This window comes from Octopus bimaculoides, chromosome 7 (assembly GCF_001194135.2).
Source record: "Octopus bimaculoides isolate UCB-OBI-ISO-001 chromosome 7, ASM119413v2, whole genome shotgun sequence".
Classification (NCBI taxonomy): Eukaryota; Metazoa; Mollusca; class Cephalopoda; order Octopoda; family Octopodidae; genus Octopus; species Octopus bimaculoides.
In genome coordinates this window covers 61,903,164-61,922,096 of record NC_068987.1, presented here as the reverse complement: position 1 = coordinate 61,922,096, position 18,933 = coordinate 61,903,164, and the positions used below count along the sequence as shown (strand labels likewise).

General features: G+C 35.7%; 1 protein-coding gene across 2 annotated transcripts in view; it reads right to left on the bottom strand.

The window, feature by feature from the left end:
- Positions 1-18,933, bottom strand: part of LOC106884520 (phospholipid-transporting ATPase ABCA7) — a 289,592-nt gene that overhangs the window by 148,133 nt on the left and 122,526 nt on the right. For both annotated transcript variants that reach the window (XM_052969717.1, XM_052969718.1), the window contains exons 12-15: positions 15,588-15,797; positions 6,299-6,392; positions 4,517-4,625; positions 1,596-1,772 (exon numbers count right to left, since the gene is read on the bottom strand). In XM_052969717.1, the coding sequence (XP_052825677.1) occupies positions 1,596-1,772; positions 4,517-4,625; positions 6,299-6,392; positions 15,588-15,797 (590 nt within the window). The remainder of the gene's footprint in view (positions 1-1,595; positions 1,773-4,516; positions 4,626-6,298; positions 6,393-15,587; positions 15,798-18,933) is intronic.

The following is an 18,933-nucleotide window of genomic DNA, read 5'->3' as shown; positions in this document are numbered from 1 at the left end:
GTGTGTGTATAATCAACTTACACATTTCCCTGAAATTGATGGCCTTGTGTCAAAATTTGAAACCAATACACACACATATATATATAAAGAGGCAAAAAAAAATTTGAGGGATATAATTAGTAAAACCATTGAAAAGAAGGCAAAGAGTTTTTCAGATTTCTATTGGAAGTCCTTCATCTGCAATAAGGAAAGAGAAGAACGAAGGGAGAAAAGTCGGAGAAAGAAAGGTACTGGACAAGAACAAAAATTAAAGAAAGATTTAGGGGTCAGGTGAGAATGTGTGTGTGTGTGTGTGTGTGTATATATATATAAATTGGCAAGAAAGTAATTTCGTTTTTCGCAAAAAGATAGAGTTACAATCTTTTTGAATGACTTTTGTCAATGTCATGATTTTTTTTCCTTCTGACGTATGGTAGCTGTTACTTTTAGCTTACTTTAGAAGCAAATTGTGAGTAATTTTGTTTATGGCTGTTAGTTCAGTATCAATTTTAACATAGAGTGCAAAAACGAATATTTTTGCCATATTCTGCTTTTTTATTTCCATAAAGGCAAGGAAGCTGCTGAACCTCACAAAGAGACATGTGAAGTTTATGGCGTCGATTGCTTAACAGAACACACATGTCAGAAATGGTTTAAAAAACTTCGTTCTGGAGATTTTTCACTCAAAGATGACCAATGTTTTGGTCGACTACTGAAGTTGATGATGACTAAATCAAAATCATAACTGAATCTGGTTGTCATATAACTGTGCGAGAGATTGCAGAGAGGTTAAATGTATCACACACAACAACTGAAAATCACTTAAAATGTCTTGAACTCATTAAGAAGCTCAATATTTGGGTTCCACATAAATTGAAAGAGATTCACTTAACACAACGAATCAATATGCAATGAAATTGACCTTTTTTAGAAATGAATCATTACTGGTGATGGAAAATGGATTATCTACAATAACATCAATTAAAAAGGATCATGGTCCAAGCATAACGAATCAGCACAAATCACATCGAAAGCTGAATTGCATCAAAACAGGTCATGCTATCAATTTGTGGGATTACAAAGGAGTTGTGTATTTTGAGCTGTTTCCAAAGAACCAAACAATCGATTCAGATGTTTACTGCCAACAACTAATGAAACTGAAGGAAACAATCAAAGAAAAACGTCAGAATTAGCAAATTGTAAAGGAATCATGTTCCACCATGACAACGCTAGACCACACAAGTTTTTGTTAACTCATGAAAAATTATTGAAGCTTGGTTGGGAAGTGATGTCACATCCACCATATAGCCCTGACCTTGCACCACACAGTCCAGTATAAACGTACAAAAGAGAAAACTTCTCAAACATATGTAAGAAAAAAAGGAACAAGAAAGAGAAGAGACAGAAGAATGAGGGAAACAGACAGATGGAGAGAGAGAAAGAAATAAAAGGAAGTGAGAGTGTACACAAAAAACTGGAAATGAAGCAAACACAAAAATCTTTTAAGGATTAGGGAATTCAATGTTATTAAAATGTAATGCATACAATGATAAAACTCTCCATTATGAGAAGGCAATTAAAAGTGAGAGATTAAATTTAAAAAGGAAAACACTAACTTGTCTTCTAAATAACAAGGATAAGGAAACTGTTGTGTATATATTCCAGAGGTGACATCTTGTCCAGTTTGTTGGCCAATAATAGCATGGTCTATCATATCTTGCAAGAATATGAAACCATGCGTAAAATATTTTTGGTCAGGTAGGGGTCGAGGGCGAGGTCCAGGTGTCCACCACCTACAAAGTTGAAGATAATTAATTAGTTAAAATGATAAATAAATAGAAAAAAAAATCATAAAAAGAATTACATTCTTTTGTTTTATATATATATATTATTTAAAAGTTTATAAAATTGATTTGTAGAATTTACATAGATTTCTTTTATCTTTACCTTTTACTTGTTTTAGTCATTAGACTGTGGCCATGCTGGGGCATAGCACTGAAGAATTTTTAGCTGAATGAATCGATCCCAGTCCTTTTCTTATGGAGTTTTATTTTTTTAAGCCTGGCACTTATTTTATCAGTCTCTTACTGCTAAGTTATAGGCACATAAAAATACTAACACCAGTTGTCAAGTAGTGGTAGGGGACAAACACAGACAGACACACACACACACATAACAAGCTTTTATCAGTTTCCTTTTACCAAATCTACTCACACAAGACTATAGTAGAAGACACTCGCTAAAGGTGCCATGCAGTGGGGCTGAACCTGGAACAATGTGGTCAGGGAGAAAACTTTTTCTTACCACACAGTCATGCCAACAGAAATAAAAATATACTGAAATTCTGTTTTGAAGGGTGAAAAAAATCCCCCCCAAGCAACAGCTGTGTATTCAGTAACCTATTGCATCTTTGAACAAAATGACGCTGAACCAAGACACAAACACAACAGATTACAGATGCACTGTTACCATACAGGAATTTTTTATTATCACCATTATCACCACTTAATATTTACTTTTCCATGCTTGCATGGATCAGATAGAATTTGTTGAAGCAGATTTTCTATGGCCAGATGCCTTTCCTTTCACCATCATATAATGTCTTGACGAGGAGACAAACATGTGCATGGTGAACTTCTTTCAGTTTCTGTCAATCAAATTCACCCACAAGGCTTTGGTCAGTGAAAGACTGCAGTAGAAAGGCACTTGTTCAAGGTGCCAAACAGTGGAACTGAAGCCAAGGCCATATGGTTGGGAAACAAGCTTCTGGGTCACACATCCACACCTTTTGCCCATTAAAATATTTCATTTCTTCTTTTTCAAACCAGTAACTTCATTAGTTCACTGGGAACTGCTGGAAACCCTATCTTTACCTAGTGATCTACAAATGGAACACACTGAATCAATTCCCATTACACTACCCAGTCTTTTTCCCCCACAAAATTGATCTTCTGGAGTCTCCTTCCAGCTCATGTCTTTTTTTGCAGATGTTTATCTGCAACTGTTTAAAAGAAATATCAACAATTAGGGACATTGAACTATCACACTTACTGGTCTGAAAGGACCTGCAAATGTCATGGACACTACCTCCCCCTCTAGACTCAGCAATTTAAGACAGAAAAAGATTTACTCTTTTACATCCATTGTTGATGTGTGTTTTTTTTAATCTGGAGGAGCAATTCTGTTTACAGCAGGATGTCTTTACTGCTGCAAACCACTCACCCATGAAGTAAAACTGATGTTTGTTTTTGTTCAGTCAGGCAAACTGAAGCAAGCATTTAGGTGCATTTGTCATCAGTATAACACAAGGGTTGTAGTAAGATCCAAACTTACCATTAGGTCAGTAATAGCATCAGCATCATTACCCTCGGTGTATAAATGTCCACTTTTCCATGCTAGCATGGGTCAGATGAACTTTGTTGAGGCAGATTTCCTTCGGTTAGATGCCTTTCCTGTTACTAACCTTCACCTGTATCCAGGCAAGGTAATATTTTACCATCAAAGACAGGATACAAGCATTGCTTGTATGATGGTGCTGCTGATTTATCTCACAAAAACACAAACACACACATGTATATACATATATACAATGGGCTACTTTCAGTTTCCACCAACCAAACCCACTTACAAAGCTTTGTTCAGCCTAGGCCTAGTGTTGTAGACATATGCCCAAGGTGCTACACATGTGAAACTGCATGGCTGGGAAGCATGAAAGCTTATACTCATCAGCATGCATCAGCAAATAATTTGTTTCTTGATTTCTATAAATAAGAGCCACAATTTTCATTTAGATTCATCTGGGATTAGCTTTAACTGGAGACACAACCAGCTTGAAACACTGCAGTGTCTCAAAGTATCCTTCTTTCAATAAATCGAGGGTGTTGTGAACATATTGTCTGAAAGGAAAAGTTGTTCTCTGAAGACAAACAACCATTTTTTTTTTACTTTTGATTCCTATTTTACTCAGATGAACCCCCCTAGCCATTTGATGTTTAAAACATCCTATTACATTTTTATAATTACATATTAGGAACTGTATAAAAAAAAACTTATTAAAATATTTTGTGTATTGTAGAAGTATGACCAATTTATTGCAGATAAATTTTAACAAAATTTTGTATGGACACCCAAGGGCCATACAAACCCCAGTTGAGAACTACTGGATTAGCATATTCACATTTGAATATGCTAGAATGTATTAAGAATGAATATGTATGTCATTGTCTTCTTTCTCCAAAACTCTTGAAATATCCATCCATCCATCCGTCTGTCTGTCTGTCTGTCTGTCTGTCCATCTATCATGTTTATGTTTCAGATGTTCAAACTGAACATCAGCCACATCAGTCTCACCCATCTGGGAGAGCTTGTAAAGATCAAGGACACTGCAGGTTCCTCCTTTTAGTTAATGAAATAATATATAAAAATGATAAAATATGAATAAAACAAAAATTCAACAACACAGTTGAAGGGGAAAAGGTTTATTTTGTTTCCTCTGCCAGAAAATTAATAAAATATAAAATCAAAACTGAAAACTTACTTATCTCTGATTCTCTGTGTGCTATCAACTTTATCAGCATCCATCCTTATTTTGTATTCAACATGAGTAGGTAAGGTTTCTGAATTAGGGTCAATGTTAAAAATTAAGGCTGAAAAGTAAAAGAGTAAAACCACTTGAGTTTAATGAGGTCCTGAGTATTTATAGACAAAACAATTCACATATTCAAACATACACACACAAATATTTTCAGATGATATCAAAGACTAGTGACTCCTGACATGAGAGATGTATAAAATATATTTTAAAATGTGCAAAAACAATCCTAACTTTCAGGGTTTATTGTTGCCTCATTAGAATTTCTTATGCAATTTCCTAGTTAGCTTTTTGGTGCTCTCTGTATTAAATATGCCAACACTGCCTAAACTATCACCTTGTATAGTATTGTAAACCTTGCTCACTATTATATAGGGAGTATCATCCTGGACTTCAGAGAAAAGTATGAGTTTATATTTCCATATTTAGTCATACAAAAAAAAAACAAAAAAAAAACTAAAACCATATAGGTGAGTGCATACAAGTTAACTCATTGAATACTGCTAGCAATTTGAAGTTGCTTGTTTTATCAGACCTGTTGGTTTAAGCCAGGCAAGATTTGAGCTGAGAACTATGATAAATAGCATATGCTTGATAGTCTACTATTTTAGCCATCTTTATAACCCCCATCTCACCTGCTTCATACGTTTCTAATGCTGGTGAAAAAACGTTGATGAACTCAAATATAAAGATAAAAATCTCATTTCTTTTTCTTCATTTTAATGCAGTACTACAATATAGGAAGATACAAAAGAATATAACTGGAAATATTTTCCATAAATAACTCCCAACACACCAAGTCTAAACTAAATTTGCAACGCAGCCTCTGATCTCACAGAGGTTACAGATTTATCTTAAAGTACAAAAGCTAACAAAAAATACATCATTATTATTAGCATTTTGGGTTTAGTCCCACTGCATGGCACCTTGAGCAAATGCCTTCTACCACAGCCCTGGGCCAGTCAAAGTCTTGTGAGTAGATTTGGTAAATGGGAAAAGCTTATTATATGCGTATGCATCTCTCTATCTATCTATCTATCTATCTATCTGTGTTTGTGTGTAAAAGTAAATCCTTATATATATATATATATATATATATACATATATAAATGTATATAAGTATATATATATATATATGTGTGAGTGTATGTGTAAGTATATATGTATGTGTGTGTGTGTGTGTGTATATATATATATATATGTGTATATATATATATATATATATATATATATGTATGTATGTGTGTGTGTGTCTCCTTCTGATGATATCATGTGTCAGTTGTTAGTAAGCATCACTATCATACACATGGTGTCATTTGTTTCCAATCTTCCATGGAAATGTGAACATTAAAACAATAATGATATCACGTTTATCAAAGGGGAGAATGATTCATGATATATCAAGCCATCTTTTACGATATATTTGGCCATCTTTCATGATATATTAGTTCATCTTTCATGATATATTAGGTCATTATTCAAGCTATTAAAACATTTGATAAATCTATGGTTGCCTCATTGTTTACAGTAACTGGTTGTACTTAAGTTCTCTGTGAAACCTATATACAGTTATGTCAACTGACTCATCAAGAGTTACTCTATACGTTGTTACAAAACACACTGCAGAGCTACAATAATAGGATATGAGACATCAACCTTAACTATTAGTTATAAACTTTAAAGACTGAACTCTAATAAAGAAAATAGAAAAACTGAAGTAATATTTACCAGCCAGCAATGTATCATTCTCAACAAACTGCAGACTGTCTTTGACTAAGGCAGATTCATTTGGATAAGGCTTGAATTTATCAAAATTGAAATACTAGCATTTGTAAAAGAAAAAGACAAATAAAAATTGCATGAGTTGGTCTATCATTATAATTGCAAACATCTAAAAAAAAAAATAATAAATATACAAATTAGAGAATGTAACATTAATAACGCAATAAAGAATATATATTTCCTCTATTGTTTTTGGTTTTTTTTAATACCAATTTTCAAAACTCAGTCAATCAAAATTAATGAAAATAAAGACAACATATTGTATTCACGATATCTAATAAGACAAAGTTAGGAAATGTTTTAGTCAAATTATACAAATATCAAAACTTCCTAATTGTATGGACTAACTAACATCTGAATGATTACTTTTGATTTGTTAGAAATGATGGTTTTTAATTTCTTTATAAGTAAAATATTTCCAATCTTTATTAACCATAACCTGACAGAATTTTAACATTTAATGGAGTGGCTGTGGGGTAAGTAGCTTGCTCACCAACCACATGGTTCCGGGTTCAGTTCCACTGCGTGGCACCTTGGGCAAGTGTCTTTTACTATAGCCTCGGGCCGACCAAAGCCTTGTGAGTGGATTTGGTAGATGGAAACTGAAAGAAGCCCGTCATATATATGTATGTATGTATATATATATATATATATATATATATATATATATATATATATGTGTGTGTGTATGTGTGTGTTTGTCCCCCCAACATCACTTGACAACCGATGCTGGTGTGTTTACGTCCCCGTAACTTAGCAGTTCGGCAAGAGACCGATAGAATAAGTACTAGGCTTACAAAGAATAAGTCCTGGGGTCGATTTGCTCGACTAAAGGCGGTGCTCCAGCATGGCCACAGTCAAATGACTAAAACAAATAAAAGAGTAAAGAGTAAAGAGTATACCATGATTTCAAATTCTTGTAATATTGGTTGTGCCAGAATAGATAATTTCAGTCACACCACCTTTTACTTCCCTGCTATGATATTTCAAAGGCATAATTTAAATGTTTCATGATTGTAAATAGGGTGTATGGTAAGGAGTTTGCTTCCCAACCACATGATTCTGGGTTCAGTCTCACTGCATGACACCTTGGGTAAATGTCTTCTACTATAGCCTCTGGCCAACCAAAGCATTGTGAGTGGATTTGGTAGATAGAAACTGAGTTCAAATTCTACTGAGGTCGACTTTGCCTTTCATCCTTTCAGGGTCAATGAAATAAGTACCAGTTACGCACAGCCCCTTTCCCAAAAATTTCAGACCTTGTGCCCAAAGTAGAAAGGATTATTATTACTATTATTATTAAGAAGGTGACAAACTGGCAGAATGGTTAGCACACCAGGCGAAATGCTTAGTGGCATTTCATCCATCTTTACATTCTGAGTTCAAATTCTGCTGAGGCTGACTTTACCTCTAATCCTTTTGGGGTTGATAAAATAAGTACCAGTTGAAGACTGGAGTTGATGTAATCGACTATCTCCCTCCCAACAAATTGCAGGCCTTGTGCCCATAGTAGAAGAAGTTATTAATATTATTAAGGTGGTGAGCCAGCAGAATTGTTAGCACACCGGGCAAAAAAGCATTTCTTCCACCTTTATGTCCTGAGTTAAAATTCTGCTGAGGTTGACTTTGCTTTCATCCTTTTGGGGTCATTAAAATAAGTACCAGTTGAACACCGGAGTCAATGTATTTGACTTAACCCTTCTCCCGAAATTGCTGGCTTTGTGCCAAAATTTGAAACCATTATTATTATTATTATTATTATTATTATTGAGTGAGAGACCAGTGCATGCCATCAAAGTGACACCGGGATACAAATATATGAAGTCCAATATACCCATCATGACTACCCATCAGATAAGGTACACAAGCCACATGCATCACAACCATATGTGCAAGACATAGTGATCTCATATCAAGATAAACAGCGCATGACCATGCAGGCAGGGGTCCAGTTAGAATTTTCTTCTGGTTGAGTGGCCCATCCCACTCAAGAGGTCTCTGAATAAAGTTTGTTTAAGAATGATGAATGAAACATCCATGTTTCCAGAGGTGAATTATTCAAACCCCAAAGAATTCCTCTCAACACATGGCTATGATGCTCCTCCACTACTTCTGCTATTGATCAGAGATGTCAGCCACTAAGGGACATGCTCAACTGGTTAAGGACAAACAAATCTGTGATATTGAGCAAAATATTTGCTGTAGCTCATCTTTTTATAACAAGACAAAACATGTATATGATAACACTTTCAATCAGTTAAGATCAGAAGCCATGAAAGCCAGTGCCTGGTACTGCATCAAGGCATCTATTTATTTATTTATTTATTATTATTGTTGTTGTTGTGGCAAGCTGGCAGAATCATTAGCACACCGGGTAAAATGCTTTGTGGTATGCCATCCATCTTCACATTCTGAGTTCAAATTCCACCAAGGTTGACTTTGCTTTTCATCCTTTCGGAGTCAGTTAAATAAGTACCAGTTACACACTGAGATTGATGTAATCAACTTAATCCCTTCCCCCATATTTGAGGCCTTGTGGTTCCAACAGAAAGGGTTATTATTATTATTATTATTATTTACTTTTAATCTGCATGTTTGTTACAGTGACTTGGCTAGACACACCCAATGTCCTATTATTATTATTATTATTATTATTATTATCATTATTATTGTTATTTAGGCAGCAAGCTGGCAGGATCATTAAAGCATCAGACAAAATGCTTTATGGTATTCATTCTAATTCTTTACTTTCTAAGCTAAAATAACAAAATAGACATTAAAGAAGCAAACAAAGAATACGTTTTGACAAACTATACAAAGAAAGAATGGCGATTACAAAGTTTAAAAATATATGATCAATAATCTAGCTTCTTAAACACCTATATAATTGCAACAATAATTCATGAGGTTTCATACTTAAAATAATAACCAATAACAACTTTCTTTTTATATTTGTAGATGATAAAGGCAAGCAATTTCTGAAATGTTTGCTTTGTATTATAAATTAATAAACAAACAAATAAATACGTAAATAAATAAATTACTGCTAAAACAGTTTAAAATATCCTTTTTGTTCTAATTTCAAATTATTTATTTTCTTATTTTTGATAAATAAATTATTACTAAAAACCTGATAAGGTGATAATGATAATAATATATCTTAATTTTTCAGGCTTTATGGAACAGTAAAAATATAAAATACATTTTCTTTATCAAGCAGCATTCCAGAAAATTTGGTAAAGAATTGCCTTTGCTTGTAGATACTTTTCTTCTTTACCAAAACTAGATCAATTGCAATATTCTATCTTTAGCCTTTACTTGCTTTACATGGACTGTTGCCATGCTGGAGCACTGCCTTGAAAAGATTAGCCAAATGGATCAACCCTAGCGTTTATTTTTTAAAGCCTGGTACTTATTCTATCAGTCTCTTTTGCTGAACTGCTAAGATATTGGACCATAAAGAAACAAATGCCAGCTGTGAACCTGTGGTGGAAGACAAATATAAACACACACACACACACATACAGACAATAGGTGGGGGTTAGCTATTCTCAGTATAGAAAATATGGAGTATTGTGCTCAAATGAATTTAGATTAAACTCTGAATTCTCCATCCAGGACTTGGTTCATGGCATCAAGAGTGTCTATAAAAGAAATCTAGGATGAGTTGATATGGAGGTAGTGATGCAGATAATGCATACATACATACATACATATATATTCTTTTAGCTGTTTCAGTCACTTGACTGTGGCCATGTTGGAGCACTGCTTTTAGTCGAGCAAATCGACCTCAGGATTTATTCTTTGTAAACCTAGTACTTATTCTATTGGTTTCTATTGCCGAACTGCTAAGTTAAGGGGACATAAAGGCACTAGCATCGGTTGTCAAGTGATGTTGGGAGGGACAAATACAGACACACAAACATATAGACACACATACATATATATATACAAATATATATTCGACAGGCTTCTTTCAGCTTTCTGTCCATCAAATCCACTCACAAGGCTTTGGTTAGCCCGTGGCTATAGTAGAAGACACTTCAGTGGGACTGAACCTGAAACCATGTGGTTGGTAAGCAAGCTACTTACCACACAACCACTCTTGTGCCTATAAAATTTTAGTCAGCTGAGGCTAAAGTAGAAGACACTTGCCCAAGGTGTCATGCAGTAGGACTGAACCCAGAACCATGTGGTTGGGAAGCAAGCTTCTTGCTACACAGTGCCCCCCCCCACACACACACACATAGAAAAAGCTACGCTTGTCTATATATCATCATCATCATCACCATTTAACATCCATCTTCCATGCATGGGTAGGACAGGTGACAGCAGTCAACCAGACAGAAAAACTATTCCAGGCTACTGTGTCTGCTTTGGCAGGGATTTCATGGCTGGATTCTCTTCCTAACACCAACCACTCTGCAGACAAAGCATAACAAATGGTTGGACTTGTAAAATCTTCATGTGAATGTTACTTTTTGCACATTCCATTGGCAAATTATGAACATTAAAATTATTGCATAACTCCAAGCTTCCTGAAACAGTTGCTGAGTTAAGAAATTATGTATTCTCTTCTTAGTATTCTATATTTTTTATCCTCTATGTAAACATATTCGTATATACAATGCATATATATGCATATATATGTCAAACCTAACTGTGTTTATGTGCATCACTTCTTCCATGTTTATATATATATATATATATATATATATATATATATATATATATATATATATATATGAGACAGGCCTCTTTTAGTTTCCATCTACCAAATCCACTCACAAGGCTTTGGTCAGTCCAGGGTTATAGTAGTAAACAATTGCCCTCAGTGTCATGCAGTGGGACTGAACTCAGTTGTAAACATGTTGTGTTGACGCCCCCAAGCAAAGAAGTAGGATCGTGCAAGACATATAAATAGAGGTAGTCTAGCCGTGTTAGAGGAATTGAGTGACTGTTGGGTAGAGCTGTTGAGTAGCAGTTGAGTAGAGATTATCCGAAGGTGCTAGATAGCAGTAGCTTGAGACATAACAAAACATCTTGCCACACAGCCAAGCCTGCACCTATAATTTTTTTTTATTTATATCAGTCACATTTTAGAAATTAAAGTTAAAACATTATAAAGAAGCTATCAACTAAACCTAAGATATAGAATGTTAGAGAATATAGATCATATAAAAAATATTCAGTGTCCCGTATCTAAGTTAAATATGAGTTGTGATGTTACATACAAACTCCATTATTGTTTTCCTATATGCAACATTTTTCGTGCTAGATATTTGTTTGTAAGTAATCATATTGATTTCTTTTAGCTGGGCATCATCATCATCATTTAACATCCACTTTTTCCATCCTTCCTTGGATCAGATGGAGTTTGTTTGAGGCAGTTTTCAATGGCTGAATACCCTTCCAGTTGTCAAGTCTCACTTGTTTCCAAGTAAGGTAATAAATATTTCCTCATGATGCGATATATTCTTGGCAAAATACCAGAAACAAACAGCACTGCTAGTTTGATGCAATGTCAAGAGAAGGATACAAACACATGCACGCACGTGCGTGCACACACACAAACACACACAACAGCTGCTTGTAATTTCTATCAATCAAATCCACTCACAAGGCTTTGATTAGCTTGGTGCTAATATGCTTGCCCAAGGTGCCACACAGTGGGAGCAAATCTGAGACCATGTAGTTGAAAAGCAGGAGAAAAATTCGATCAAGCCCTGCATATTATCAGTACTTATTAACCCTAAACGGATAAAAGTCAAAGAAGAAACTTCAGCAGGATTTGAGCTCAGAGTATAGAGGGATAAATTTAAGTACCACAAGGCATTTAGTCTGGCATCTGCCAGTTTCTGCTAACTAATCAATTAATTAATTAATAATTATATTAACAATCAATTTGTAATGACTTCATATGTAGAACATTCCTCAGTCTTCCTAGAAAAGTATTTCTTTTAATTTTTATAATTTCATTGATTAAAATAAATCCTTTCCAACCATGATTTTTTTCTCATCTTTTTTCTCAACTGCTCCAAGAAAGATTTAGTGTAAAGACCATACATTCATAGTACATAGTATTTATTAAATATATTAAGTGATTTTGAATTACATCATCATCATTTACTGTCCGTTTACCATGCTGGCATGGGTTGGACAGTTTAAATGAGAACTGGTAATCCAGGGAGTTGCACTAGGTACCAGTCTGATTTGGCTAGATTTCTATGGTTGGATGCCCTTCCTAATGCCAACCATTCCAAGAGTGTAGTGAGTGTTTTTTACATGCCACCAACACAAGTGCCAATCATTTAACATGGCACAGGTGTCAGTTACATTACACCATGTCTATAAATTAATTGTACATGATGTTGTTGTGCATATGATTATCTAACATTGGTTTTAAATTTTGGCACAAAGGCAGCAATTTTAGGGTAAAGAATAAGTGGATAACATCAACACCAATGCTCAACTGATACTTATTTTATCAACCCTGATAGGATAAAAAGTAACCTCAGCAGAATTTCAACTCAGAATGGAGACATAAGGGGTGCAGCAATATCAAAGGAAGGTTAACTGGGAAGATAGTTTTTGTGTGTGGCAAATGCTCAGTGGCAATAGACACTGAAAATGTGCAGAAAATAGCTTGTGTCAAATGCCATGGGTAAAAACTAGAAGTAGTTGATAGCTTCTGTTTCCTGGGTGACCAGGTCAGTAGTGAGGGTGGATGCACTGAGAGTGTAGCTGCTAGAATAAGAATAACTTGGGCAAAGTTCAGAGAGCTCCTACCTCTGCTGGTGACAAAGGGCCTCTCACTCAGAGTGAAAAGTAGACTGTATGATGTATGTGTGCGAACAGCCATACTACACGGTAGTGAAATATGGGCCATGACAGTTGAGAACATGCATAAGCTTGAAAGAAATGAAGCTAGTATGCTCTGCTGGAATTGTAATCTCAGTGAGCATACATGACAGAGTGTAAGCACCCTGAGAGAAGTTGGACGTAAGAAGCATCAGATGTGGTGTGCATGAGAGATGACAGCACTGGTATGGTCATGTGTTGTGCATGGAAGAGGACAGCTGTGTGTAAAAGTGTCACACTCTCGCAGTAGAGGGAACCTGTGGAAGAAGTAGACCTAGGAAGACATGAGATGAGGTGGTGAAGAATGACCTTCGAACATTAGGCTTCACCAAGGAAATGACTAGTAACCAAGACCTCTGGAGATATGCTGTGCTTGAGAAGACTCAGGAAGCCAAGGAAGACTATAACCGTGGCCTACGTCAGTGCAGCATAACCAGCCCATTTAAGAGTATCCTTCAATCATAGGGCAATAAACTGTGCTTGTGAAGACCTGTTGACTCAAGTGAAGTCACTGTCGTGGCTGATACCAATATCGCCTGACTGGCACATAAAATGCACCATTCGAGCGTGGTTGATGCCAGTGCCGCCTGACTGGTCCTGTGTCGGTAGCACATAAAAAAGCACTATTTGAGTATGGTCGATGCCAGTGTTGCTTGACTGGTCCTGTGCCGGTGGCATGTAAAATGTACCATTCAAGTGTGGTCAATACCAGTAACACCTGACTGGCCTTCATGCCGGTGGCATGCAAAAAGCATCCACTACACTCTCAGAGTGGTTGGTGTTAGGAAGGGCATCCAGCTGTAGAAACCTTGCCAGATCAGACTGGAGCCTGGTGCAGCCTTCTGGCTTGCCAGTCTTGAGTCAAACTGTCCAACCCATGCCAGCATAGAAAGTGGACGTTAAACAGCGATGATGATGATGATGATGATGATGATGAATGTACCAGTGGATGAAACACTGCTAAGCATTTTGCCTTGCATGTTAACGATTCTGCCAGCTGTGATTATCTAATACTGAAGTGAAACTAAGTCAGTGTACTGGCAATGTACAAGAAATAAATCTACCGGAACAAGAAAGAGATCTTAAACAACTTCAAAATTTGTGAAATTCTAAGAATATTATAGTTTAAATGATGTGGAAGGCTTTACAGACAGATTCAAATTGTGTAGTAAATGATACAGAATCTAACTTTCAAAATTCTGAAATGGCATATTATATTCCTGTCAACAAAAACTATAGAGGGGATGCATGTCCAAATTGATAAAAAAAAAAAAAAAAATCATATAAAAAGTAAAAAAGCAATTAGTTTTTTAAAATTTTCTATTTAAGAAATAAGAATCACAGGAAATTATATTTTTCAATATTTTAAGAAACAACCACTTCCAGATAATGTAACAGCAACAATAATAACAGCTATTTCCAGATAATGTAACAGCAACAATAATAACAACCACTACCACTGCTACTATCACCACCACCATAATCATTTCATAGCCTTTCTTTTATGTTGACATGGGATAATATCACATTCAGTTACGTCTGGAAAAGTACCCAGTGTTGCCAACAAAATAAAGGATTATGTGTGTTAAGGATGATAGGCAGGGGAAGTGCAGAGGTCCAGGGCTATTCTATGTTATATAGATGAATGTGAGCAGGTGCAGTGATGGTAAAAGAGGTGTAGGATAGAGACTGGTGAGAGAGTGTTGAGGAGATAGAGAAACTAAGGGCAGAAGGTTAGAGAAAGAATGACGTGGGAGCTGTCGGTGTTGTAGAAGTAGTGTGGAAGACAGAAAGAGAGAGAAAGAAAGAGAGAAAGATGAGATGGTATTGAGACAGTGGTAAAGCTGAGGGAGAGGGTCAGTGAAAGAAAGGCAGGAAGGTGTTGCAGAGGTGATGTGGATAGAGGATTAGTTCAGCAAGGGCATCTGAGCCACCATCACTACTCCACATTTTAGTGCTCTGTGTGCAACACTTGGAAAGGAGAACAAGTCTTCCGCAGCACTGCACATTGCCAATAATTTTTGTTCCTAGTCATTCCTTTTATGAGGTTCAGTATCTTGGGACCAGTCTTCACCACTTTGATCCTTGTTTTTCTCCACAGGTTCCATCTACTTTGAGCACTCAAAATTTTTACATTCCCATGCACAATTTCCTATAGTCACTTTTTTGTAGGGGAAATTACTTCTCTTTGCTGATAACATATCAAAATTCTTGTTTTGAGAGTTCCAGGATCCAGAAATGTACAGGAGGTAATGTAAAACAAAAGGGCTTGTTTTTAAGACTACAATAATAAAAACCTTTCTGTTGTTTTGTTTTAGAAAAAAATTTATGGACTACACAAACAAATAAACAATATTATAAAGATGATAACTACCTTAGAATACTGGTCCAAAATCTTCACAAGATAAAATGTATTGTTCAGAGCTTTTTCCCAAGTATACCTTGAAATATTTTCTTTATTTTCTTTTGTCATCATAAAAAATTTGGTTACGTTACTTTGGCACAAACTAAGAGAATCAATGAAATCTCTTTGAAGGAATGGAGATGAATTTATTTGCTGATTGTCAGAAGAGCAAAGTAAAGTCTGAAATGAAGATAGAAAGGAAAATATAATATATTTAAGTATGAACTCATGAAATTACTTCTAATATTCATTGATAACATTATAAGTTTCATTAAATATTTTAATATTATTAGTCATGTCACTTCGAGTTCAACAAATATTTAATAAGTGTGTAATTTTCCGTTACATTATGTCTTTCTGAGTATGTTTTTCTAACAATTTTCTTCTCATAAAACATGTAATTCATAAAACTGACATTTAGTTGTGGATTTTGTACAATGGCCATCTGTCAAAGATAAGATTTCCAGAGGATCTCTTATATATTCTAAACAGTTAATTAAACAAAAATAAAATAATCAAAGTGTAGAGACACAATGCATTGACATACTTGCAGTAGTAATGAACTCACAATTTTTAGGTTTGTAGTTCAATGAAGACCCCATGCTTACTCAAGAACACCTGTACTCCACAGCAGAAGTGTTAAAGCCATTCTCCATGGTGAAGAGGATTGGCCTGCAAGAGTCCTGTGCTGGTGCCATGTAAAAAGAGCACTCATGCTGGTGTCGTGTCAAAGTGCTCATGTGGTGCCATGTAAAAGCACCAAGCACACACAGTAAAGTGGTTGGCATTAGGAAGAGTGCATCCAGCCATAGAAACCAAGCCAAATCGGACTGGAACCTGGTGCAGCTCTCCAGCTAGCCAGTTCTGGTCAAAACATCCAATCCATGCCATCATGGACAACAGACATTAAATGATGATGATCATGATCACAATCTCATTTTTTTTCCTACCTAATATTAGGGTTCTACTTATGTATGAAATTCAATGCAGTCCTCTACTTCATCTATTTAGGAACTCATCAAGAATTTGCATCAAATCATATCACAAAGATATGTAGCCTACTGGTTAGGGTACTGTACTAATGATTGTAAGATTATGGCTTTGATTTCTCTCTTCAGCTGAACAATCCTAATCTTGTGGGTTCAAGGATGCTAGTGCCACATAAACAGCACCTGTGCCAGTGTTACATAAAAGCACTCATGCTGGTGTTACGTAAAAGCTCTCAGTACACTCTGTAAAGTGGTTGGTATTAAGAAGGGCATCTAGCCATAGAAACCATGCCAAAACAAACATGGAGCCTGAGCAGCTCTTCAGCTGGCCAGCTCCTGTCAAACTGTCAAGCCCATGCCAGCATCAAAAACAGATGTTAAATGATGACGATGACAGGATAGTGCATTGTATTCTTGAGTAAAACAACTCATTTCACAATGCTCTAGTTCATTCAGATAGTAATGAGTTTCATCAACAGTTGGGAAGTTAACCATGCAGTGTCGTATATGCCACAGAAACCAGGTTAGGCTCTGATTCTATAAGTCCTAGGTTTAGTGACAGATGTATGTCTAAGTCTAATATCATATAACTGGTGGACAATGGATTTAATCTGGTGACATTTAACAATTAAAATTATAGCATCCAGCACTTTCCATAACTTCCACTTCAAGTTACTTAAATTCCTATGCATATCATAAAGACTTCCCACATCAATAATATTTCTGCATAGGTTATCACATGATCAAAATTACATTTCAATAACTCAAATGCTTCTTCAGCTCCAGTTGAAATATTGGTTTCAAATTTTGGCACAAAGCCAGCAATGTCAGGGGAGGAGGTAAGTTGATTACATCAACCCCAGTGTGCAACTGGTACTTATTGTATTGATTCCGAAAGGATGAAAGGCAAAACTGACCCTATAAAGTCAGAAGAAATGCCAATAAGCATTTTTTCAGGTGTGGTAATGATTCTGCCAGCTCACTGCCTTAGCCCCATTTGAAATATTAACCCTGAGTAATTATGGAACAGGACTTGAGAAGGAGAGGAGGGAGGTTATGGACGTGGACATATTCTCAGGCCAGAGCAATGGAAATTTTTGTGGAGTGCAGAGTGTGCAGTACTGTCCCATCTCTTACATTCAGAGTTCAATTGCCATGGCCTAGAGAGCTGGGACTGTGACAGTGAGGTCCTCAGGTCATAGGTTCTTACATCAACATTTTTTCTTTAGGCAAGTTGCTGTACTGAGCTGAAGAAACTGGCCTCTGACCCACCCACTTGCTACTACATGTTAATTAACCTAAAGCTGGGACCCAGACAGAGGCTACTTCTCTGGATCAGAGAAACAATCATGGCTAAGAGGTGGTTCCACACTCCACAAAACCCAGAAACTTCCAAACCAGGGCACCACTACTGGATGCAGTTTGAAGTCATACCCCAAAACTAGCTATAAACAAGCTTCCAATGAAAGCTCTATAAAAAATGCTATTTCCATATATGTTACAGCATGCTGACATACTAAAAGATGCCCTTTACTTCACAGGGATATTGTTCTTGTTGATATATACACATTGCCCTCAATATCATGTCCTGACTTTTCCGTATTTTCTCTTATTAATGATTCCTTTTGAGTAATTATTGATTTTTGTTAGTTAGACACAAAGCAAATCATTGAATTTGGTGGGAATAATGACTACATCCCATCAATCTCCTTTAATATATAACTGATACTTATTTCTATCAAGTACAAAAATGCAAAGGACAAACTTGGATAAAATTGGAATCAAGGTCAAAAACAATATACTATAATGTATTTTGTTTGTGCTGCACTGTTTTTGCTTGATTTATTTTGCATAATAATTTATGTTGCTTTTATTATTGTTAATATTACAATAGTCTTTTCTCTTTTAATAACATGAGTTTTTATAGAAATCGTGCTCAAATACCACTCCCCACAGATATTGTATTACTCTAGAAATAACACTGGTTTTACATATGCCATCCTTCTTCTCTACATTTTCTGGCTTCTGGAAGTTATTTCTTACTGAAGTATTTCTTCATGCATTAATTAACTTGCCAATTTTTTACAAAAGGGAAAGCATTATTAGTTATATATGGTCTCCTCACAACACACATACACAAATACAATTAAGTCAGTCGCTTGTTATTCTGTTTCACCTGAATGTTCAGAAAAGTCAGGCAAGTTATGACAAGATTTTTGATGGAGGTTACACATACATACATACAAATATATATATATACGTACATACATACACACACACACACACACACACACACACACACACACACACACACACACACACACACA